Here is a 9210-nt window from a genome sequence, read left to right on the forward strand (position 1 = left end):
GCTGCCGCTGCTGTGCCTGCTCCTCCAGGCCGCCACGGCCGTCCTCTTCGCGGTCTTCGTGCGCTACGGCCAGGAGAGCGACCCAGCCCTCTGGCACCGGGGCAACCACAGCGCCGCGGACAATGCCTTCTACTTGCGCTACCCAAGTGAGTGCGGCTGAGCGCGCGCTGGGCCGGACCTGCCCCTGGGTGGGCGGCTCTGGTCCAGGCAAGGGCACGGGCTGCGTGCCGCCTCCTAGCAGCCCCTTCTGGCTGGGGCAGGCAGAGACCCTGGGGGTTTGCACAAAGCTACCTCGTACCTGCCACGTGCCCGTGCCTAACAGGGGGGAAACTGAGGCTCAGAAGGTTAAGAGGCGTGCTCGGGATCAGGCAACCAGAGGAGGGTAGGGGGCCTGGGTTTGAACCCCAGATCTAAGATCCCAGCTCTAGCCTCTCTGTCCCCCCACTTTCCATCCAGCTGCCTGATGGGGCTTCGCTTTTCTTAGGGGCTCCTTTCTGACCTCAGGGGAGAGTATCCTGCCGGGAGGCAAGGGTGTGTGTGTGTAGCGCTTTAACCTGGAGGCCTTCACACGGACAGGTGGCTGAGATTGGGGCATCACAGGGTGGGGGGGAAGCTCCAGCATTTTCCCCTCTTCAGGGTCCCGGCTGGTTCGTTCTCATTTGATCCCTGGGTGAGGATTTGCCTACCCACCTCGAATAGACTGAATCAGGAGCTACATTTTAACAAGACCCCCCAAGAGAGTTTTCTGTATACCTGGGGCCCCAAAGCGGGCCCTTCCTGAAGTCCTCCCTAGGAACCACCGTTAGAGCGGCAGTCCCTAGCCCTGGCAAGGAGGCCCGCCTGGGGCGGGCTGGGGAGCATGTTTCACAGGGATGGAGACTGAGGCTCAGGGGGCTTGTGACTCGCTGGTGCTCCCCACCACGGAGGAGCAACGCTGTGGAACTCTGAGCTCTGGTATGGGAAGCTCCTGTTCCAAGCACAGCTGCCTGCTGACAAGGCCCAGGAAGGGCAAGATTGGCCCTTGGCTGGGGTCACAGCTTCAAGACTGGGGGGTGGGGGCGAGGACCCCAGCTCTTCCAGATTTCTGTCATCACGAATACTTGGGCAGGCCTTCTCCCAGTGCTCCCCACCCAGGCAACGGGGTGGAGGATGCCTCGGTATGACGAGAGCCTCCTATAAAATACCCAAGGAGGTTACTACCCTAATTTCTTCTTGCAGGTATGGCGGCTGGCTGTCCCCATCCCACCCCAGCTTGCTCCCAAATGACACTCAATGCTGGGGAACTAGGGGGCCAAGTGGAGACTTGGAGCTGGGTGTGGAATGCTGGGCCCCCAGCCAGCCCTAGCAAAGGAGACTGCACCTCCCCGTTCTGTGTTCTGTGGTTCACAGTCAGTCCTGGTCAGAAGGGCTGGGCCAGGAAGATGGGGCTCCCAGTGGGATCGCAGATTCTTGGGGGTCATCCGGAAAGGCAGGGAGTTGAGAGGGAACAATCCACAGGTAGAAGAAAGCTCTTGTTCAAAGGTCTGCTGACCTCCCTTGCTTGTCCCATGGGCCTCTCCAGGGCCTCCCAGCCCTGTCCCTTCCACAGTCGTCTCTGAAGTGTAACTTCTTGCCCCTCCGCTGCCCCTCTGGCTTTTCAGACCGGTTGCAGTAAGAAGGACAGCAGTGGGATTCCCTCTGTGCCAGCGCCTGTGGACTTAGGTCCCTGCTCTGGGCGGGTTGGGGAGGAGGGAGGCCCGGGGTCCCTGGAGCCAGGGACTTTGATGAGCCGATCCTCACTGCCCCAACATCTAGGGGAAGGTCAGGGTCAGTGGGAGTGTAGCCACCGTCCTTTGATTCCAGAGATGAAAGGGACTTTGGAGGCCGTTACTGGGCTGCAGGACTGGCCAATGCCAAGGGCACGGCCCGACTGACGGTCTATCTGTTATCCCTCAGAGCCCAGCTGGTCCACTCTCTCCACATAAGAGGGAGAGCCAGGCAGAACATGTGACCCGACCAGGATCACCTAGCAAGTCACAGATAGAGCCAGGCCACAGGCCCTCTCTTCATGCCCCACCGGCAGAAAATCAGGGAGGGGCAGTGACAGGGGTGCCAGGACCACAGAGCAAACATGAAAAAGACTTTGCAAAAAAAAAAAAAGAGGGAGGTGGATACACCCTCTACTCACCCCCACCCCCACCCTGTGCACCTCAGAGAACCTAACAGCAGGGATAGATGTAGGCCAGCCAGAAGCAGGGTCTTCTGGGAAGAGGTAGAGGACAGAGGATTTGATCTGGACCAGAGAGCTTTGTGGTTTCTCTTTTAGGAATCTAGGGCCTCTTTGCCCCCTTAGGGGCAGCTGGGAGCGGAGTCGGGGAGGGAGAGGTGACCTTGGCAGTTTCCCTTACTTTTCTGCCAAGTCCTCATCATTTATACCCCCAGTTTACAGATGGGGAGACTGAGGCAAGGCAGGCTAAGTGGCTTATCTGAGGTCATGCAGGCTGGGAGGGAGTTGGAATTCAAGAGGGAGATTAGTCAAACGGTAAGCCCCAACCTTCGCGTCTCCCTTGTCCCACAGCCTTGTCTTGTCCAGGGGCAGAGTGGGCAGGGCCGGAGGGAAGGGGTATATCCATCAGGATCCCCTGAAGGGACAATTGAGAGGTCATCTTATCCCCCCACTCCAGAGTCATTTGTTACCCACCTTCCCTACCACAACCCTCAGAGAGAGAGCCCTGCTGGACAAAGAGATTTCTTTTATGTTGAGATTTCATTTGAAAGGTCAAGAGGTTGAGTTTTGTTTGATTCTAAACAAATCCAGTATTGCCATTTATGACAAGTCCTGGGAGGGGGGGTGGGGGTGCGGGGCTCAGCACATGATGGGAACAGAGCCCTGTTCCCCAGCCCTGCTGTGATCTTGCCATCCTTGGGCACGAAGACAGACGTGGGATCCTCTTCACTGTTTGCACAAGGAGAAACACCGGAAGGACACGGAGCTGCTGGCTGGGTTCGGAGGGATCCGCTTAGGTTTCTAAGATCAAGGAGGGAAGAGAGAGCTGAGTGGTTCTGGGAGAGGTCACGCTGGAGGTCGCATGGTGGGGACATTTAGTGAGGGCGATGGGTCTTCGGGCCCTAGCTCCCTTTGGCTGCTGGCTGGAAGCTGAACCCCCGATTTTCACTTCCAGCACACTCACAGCCATCTGCCAGGGGCTTGTTGGCACAGTTCATACTCCCTGCCATGCAGTGGATGCCAACTCATAGCAACCCTCTAGGACAGGGTAGACCTGCTGCAGTGTGTTTCTGAGACCGTCAATCTTCACAGGAGCAGAAGCCTCATCTTGCTCCCTCGGAGTGGCTGCTGGATTCAAACAGCCAACCTTGCAGCCAGCAGTCCAATGTGAAACCCACGACGCCAGCAGGGTCCCTTGACCAGCCCACAGAGAGCATAAAAAGAGCATAACAGTGTGTTTCTCTAAGATAACTATTTGCTGCTGTGGAGCCGGAATCCACTCTGTGCCCGTGGATTTGAAGTTGAGCCGTAAGTTTTGGCTGGCCGGTGCTTCTTCAGATGAAACGAAACAGGTGACCTTCTTTACAACCTGCCTTTCTATAAGAGATGGGAGGTCACTTACAACAAAGAGAAGAAAAGCACACACAAAACGCAAATGCCAATGTTCTACGGGCCTACATTTGTTACCGCGGAGGTTCCAATGTAGCTCCGAGCTTCCAGCCAGCCAAGGCAAAAAGGGAAATGTGATCAGCTCGGTTGTGCTCACTAGAACTGAGAAACCTCACCGCATGCAACTGTGTGTCCTCTGTGCTCTCTGAAGGGGTGGACTGTGACTGCTCCCAGAGCCTGGTCCACAGGTGCTCAGCGCATGCTGCCACGTGCCTCCGGGAAAGCAGGCCAGCGCATAAAAGCAGGCCATTCCTGGCACTGGAAGAGCTACGAAAGCGGGGAGGGGACCCTGTTTCCCGATAACTCAGTGATGACAAATGCAATGATTCCAAAAGATGAAAGCCAAAAAAACACCTAAAAACTAAAAAAAAAATTTAAAGATAAAAGCCGAAGGTGTAGTTTGACTTTACTCTAGCCAACAGCCCAAACTGGGTTCAAATCCACCCTCTTCATTTCGGAGCCTGAGCAAGCCACCGAACCTTTGTTAACCACAGGGCCGTGTGGATTGGCCATCCGCTGGGCCAGGCCTTGCTTCAAGCTGGACTTGCAAGTAGACCGGGCAGTGGGGTTGGGTGACAGAACCAACGGATGTCAAAGCCAATGCCTTTTGTGAGGGGCTTTAAAAAGTTCGTGGGAGCATTCCATTGTCTCTCCATCCCATTTTCCCACAGACTGTTCCCCTCTTTTAATTCCCCCCTTCTTTTTTCCCCCATGAACTTCTTGACACCCCCGTGCTGTATAGTTATCTGTAGCTGAGTGTTTTGCTTGCTGCTTTTATATATGGAATCGAAACACACACACACACACACACACACACACACACACACACACACACACACACACAATGGACCTGTCTCCTTGCCTGGAAACCCCAAATAATTTATCTATAGAGTTAATGTAGTTAAGCTCTAGAGAGACCCACCAAAAGCAAGCCCCTCCCTCCTGGTGCTGCCCTGGAGGCACCGCTAGCACTGGAGTTGCCCTGCCCCCTTCCTCTTTCCACTGAGATAGTAGGTAATCGTTTAAAGGCATTTCAGAAATAAGCACAGCCTCACAATGGAGGGCCGGAGGTTAGACATCAGGAAGGACTTTCCAACAGAAAGGCAGAGTTGAAAAGCAGCCTGCAGGCGGGTGGGGATTTTGAGGAAGGAGGGGCTAGGACTGCAGCAGCAAGGAGCGGAGGCTGGACAGAGGCGGGGAGCGGAGCGGGGAGAAGGCGTTGTTAGCTGCTGTTACAGTGGAACTAGTCTATAGGGCTTGTTGGTGGTATCTCCACGGAAACAGATTGCCAGGCCTTTCTTCCTTGGTACCTACTGCGATGGGTTTGAATGGCTAACACTTAGCTTAGCTTAGCATAGCATAGCTTAGCAGAGCAGAGCAGTTGTGGAGCCCTGGCGGTATCAAGGTTATGAGTTGGGCTGTGATCCATGAGGTCAGCAGTTCAAAACCAGCAGCCAGCTCCTAGGGAGACAGATGGGGCATTCTATTCTTGGAAATTCACAGGGGCAGTTCTACCCTGTCCCATAGGGTCACCAAGAGTCGGCACCAACTCGAAGGCAGTGAGTTTGTGTTTCAGTTAGCAACAGGATGCAAGCTGTCTTTACCGCCAGGTGCATTGTGGTGATGGTGCATCAAATGGGTTTTCAGCTCAGAGGGCCCCAGTGAGACAGGGCAGATACCCCGGGGTTTCTAGGCCGTCATTTTTAGAGGAACAGACTGTCAGTCACTTCTGCAGAGTGGCTGGGGGGGTGGGTTTGAACCATCAACCTTTTGGGTAACCACTGATCACTTAATTGTTGGGCCACCCAGGCTCCTTCCCCAAGGAGCAGGGAGAGCAGAGCATAAGGTGGCCCTACTTCCTCGTTCTGACAGTGAGGCTGAATCCGGGGGGCTGGGCTGGACCCTCCAGCCCCACACTGGCCAGCTCCACTTGGTGGCCCTGGGCTGGGCGGCTCTGTCATACCACGCCTGGGGAGTTTTATAGGTGCCAGTCTCCAGGTGGCCCTGGCCGGGGAGAGCCGGGGCACTGGCTGGTTTGTAGGTGTGGCCAGCACAGCCCCACATGCCCTCCGCCCGGCCCCCTAGGCTTCCAGGACGTGCACGTCATGGTCTTCCTGGGCTTCGGCTTTCTGATGGCCTTCCTGCAGCGCTACGGCTTCAGCAGCGTGGCCTTCACCTTCCTCCTCGCTGCCTTTGCCCTGCAGTGGGCCACGCTCGTCCAGGGCTTCCTCCACTCCTTACACGGGGGCTACATCCACGTCGGCGTGGAGAGGTAGGTGCGTGGGTGGGCGGGTCCACCCGGGAGCCCACTGCCCGAGCTTCCTGACCTGAGTCTGACCCATCCATCCACATCTCTGGGAACGCTGCCCGCTCCCTTTGCCTCGTTCTTTTCCATCCTTCACCCCCACGCTCACCCCCTCTCCTCGTTTCTCTGGGACCTTGGGTACCCAAGGCCGGGGGGAGGGTAGACTGCTTCGTGGGAAAGGGCAGGGTTTGAAGGCCTCCATTCCAATCTGGTTCTTCCACTGGTGTGGGCCCCACGACAGGGGCGTCCCCAAACCTGGGTTTCCTCACTCACGCAGTGGGGGAGTGCCCGCTCCCCGGCTTCCAGAGAAGAGCTTTGGTACGCAGGGCCTCAGACCAGTTCATGCCAGCTGTAGGGAATCGGAATCCGCATTCCCTTGGACAAGACAGGGGGCTCAGAATACCTGGGGTGGAAAGACACATTCTCAGCTGAGAGTGGAACTGGAATGAACCGGTTGGAAGCCCTGTCAATGTCGGGCAACAAACCCTGGGGGGCAGTTCTTTGGAAATGGACTCCCCAGCAGCCTGATGGGTTTGGGTTTGCGTCTTCCTCCCACCGCCACCCGAGCCCGGGGCCTGTCCCAGGCCTGGCAGAGCCTCTCCCTGCCCCTCCAACCCCACCCCACCCCCTGCCCCCAGCATGATCAACGCTGACTTCTGCGCGGGCGCTGTGCTCATCTCCTTCGGAGCTGTCCTGGGCAAGACCGGGCCTGCCCAGCTGCTGCTCATGGCCCTGCTGGAGGTGGTGCTGTTTGGGGCCAATGAGTTTGTCCTGCTCAGTGTGCTGCAGGTGAGGGCGGGGCGGCTAGGCTGGGAGGGCCTGGGCCTGGGCTGGGGGCTGGCCCAGCCACCTCGGCTTCACCTCCCCAGGTGAGGGATGCCGGCGGCTCCATGACCATCCACACTTTCGGGGCCTACTTCGGCCTGGTCCTCTCGAGGGTGCTCTACAAGGCCCGGCTGGAGAAGAGCAAGCAGCGCCGGGGCTCCGTCTACCACTCGGACCTCTTCGCCATGATTGGTGAGAGAGAGGAGTGTGTGTGTGTCCGTGTGGAGCTGGGCCAGGGGTGGGTCTCAGGGTGCACCCAAGGTCTTTGGGGGAAAGGCCTGCGCTCGGACTGAGAACGCCCTGTCCACTCGGATTCTGCAGCAAGAGCCCTGAGAACTCAGCCCTGGGGCAGTGGGGGACGGGGTAGAGGTCCTGGAGATCCCTTCTGAGTCTTCCTGGATCGGAAGCTGGGCCGCATCCGTTCCTGCTCAGCTTCCCCCCACCCTGCCCCCACGAGTTGGAAACAACTGCCTTGCCTGCCCCTCACCCTCCTTACCTTGCTCCAGCCAGACCTGCACCCCCTGAAAAAGCCCAGCCCACTCCCAGAGAGTGGGTGCTGTCAGGTCTCTGAGACCGGAACTCTTTGTCGGAGTAGAGAACCTCACTACACTCTTACAGAGAGAGGAAACCTCTGCCCGCCGCCGCCCCCCCAACAACATCTCCTCCCCAGCTCATGCTGCAGATCCCCCAGAAGCCCCCGTGCTCCTGCTTCTCTCTCTCGCTCTCGCGCTCTCTCTCTCTCTCTCTCTCTCCCTTCAGGACACGGAAGCGAGGTTTCTTTTTTTATTTTTTATTGGGGCCTCTTACAGCTCTTATAACAATCCATACATCACTTGTATCAAGCACATTTGTACCTATGTTGCCATCATTCTTTTCTAAACATGTTCTTTCTACTTAGGCCTTGGTATCAGCTCCTCACCCCCACCCCTTCCACGCTCTGGACGCCTGATAATTATTAATTATTATTATTTTCATATCGTACACTGTCCGCTGTCTCCCTTTGCCCACGTTTCTGCTGTTTGTCCCCATGGGGGTGGTGTGGGGGTTATACATCGATTCATTGTAGTCGGTTCCCTGTTTTACCCCCACCTTCCCGCTACCGTCATGGTATCGCTACTCCCATTACTGTTCCCGAGGGGGTTATCTGTCCTGGATTTCCTGTGTTGAGAGCTCTCATCTGTACCCGTGCGCATGCTCCCGTCTAGCCGGATTTGGAAGGTGGGACTGGGGTCATGAGAGTGGGGTGGGGGGAGCATCACAGAACCAGGGGAATGTGTGTTTCAGTGGTGCTGGGGTCTCTTTCCTTTCTGTCTCTGGAACTGGCCCGGGACTGAAGTGCTTGTCCTTACCGTCAACGGTCAGCCAGGGTCCCTGTTTCTCACCCGCCTCCCAGGCTTGCTAGAGACAGAGCCCTGGAGCCGTGGGAGGCCTCCTTGCACTTTGAGACTCAGATAAGGTTGGCTTGACGTCCAGAGGCTCTCCTAAGATTGCCCCACATTCCCGTGGGCTTTCTCTGCCCTCAGTGTGTGTGTGTGTCCCAGACAAGACAGACAGCCTTTCCCGCCCAAACCCTCCCCTCCGGCAACATTCAGGGGCCACCAAAAATGTCATGGAGCACCCAGCATGCGATCCCTCTGAGAGGATGGAAGTGGATGATTTTCGTTTGCCCAGCATAGGATCCCTGGGAGCAGAGTGGGGTACGCATTGGGCTGCTAACTGCAAGGTCAGCAGTTTGAAACCAGCAGCCCCTCTTCGGGAGAAAGATGGGACTCTACTCCTGTCAAGGGTTGCAGTCTCAGACACCCGCAGGGGCAGTTCTACCCTGTCCCACAGGGTCCCTGGGAGTCGGCATTGGCTCGATGGCAGGGAGTTTGGTTTGAAGAGGGTTACCTAGTGCACGACTAACTGCAGGGCCAGTCATTCGAAATCACCTGCCTTTCTTCTCCCATAAAGATTTGCAGTCTCGGGCGGAGTGGAGACCCCAAGCCCATCTGTAGGCAATTGGGCATCCCCTCACAGAAGGGTCACAAGGAAGGGACAAGCCAGCCAGGTTGTATAGCACCGACGAAGCACACAACATTTCTCTAGTTTTTTAATGCTTCCCCCCACCCACCCACTATCATGACCCCAGTTCTACTTTCCAAATTCAGCTAGGCCAGAACATGTACATGGTACAGATGAGAGCTCTCGACACAGGGAATCTAAGATAATTAAACCCCTCAGGACAGTAATGGGAGTAGTGATACAAGGAGGGTAGGGGGAAGGTGGGAGGAGAAAGGGGGAACCGATCACAATGATCGACATATAACACACATACATACACATGCCCAGGGTGATGAACAACAGAAACATGGGTGAAGGGAGACAGCGGATGGTGTGAGAATGAAAATAATAATTTATAATTTATCAAGGGGTCATGAGGGTG

General features: G+C 56.5%; 1 protein-coding gene across 1 annotated transcript in view; it reads left to right on the forward strand.

Annotated features, from left to right (window-relative positions):
* Nucleotides 1-26: 26 nt before the first annotated feature.
* The window catches only part of RHBG (Rh family B glycoprotein), a 13741-nt gene continuing 4557 nt past the window's right edge, over nucleotides 27-9210 (forward strand). Inside the window, exons 1-4 of the mRNA XM_004714709.2 lie at nucleotides 27-146; nucleotides 5741-5927; nucleotides 6599-6749; nucleotides 6830-6977. Coding sequence (XP_004714766.1) covers nucleotides 5761-5927; nucleotides 6599-6749; nucleotides 6830-6977 — 466 coding nt within the window. The 5' untranslated portion in view covers nucleotides 27-146; nucleotides 5741-5760. The remainder of the gene's footprint in view (nucleotides 147-5740; nucleotides 5928-6598; nucleotides 6750-6829; nucleotides 6978-9210) is intronic.

Source organism: Echinops telfairi, unplaced genomic scaffold (assembly GCF_000313985.2).
Source record: "Echinops telfairi isolate 266 unplaced genomic scaffold, ASM31398v2 ScPeMD7_7425;HRSCAF=8463, whole genome shotgun sequence".
NCBI lineage: Eukaryota > Metazoa > Chordata > Mammalia > Afrosoricida > Tenrecidae > Echinops > Echinops telfairi.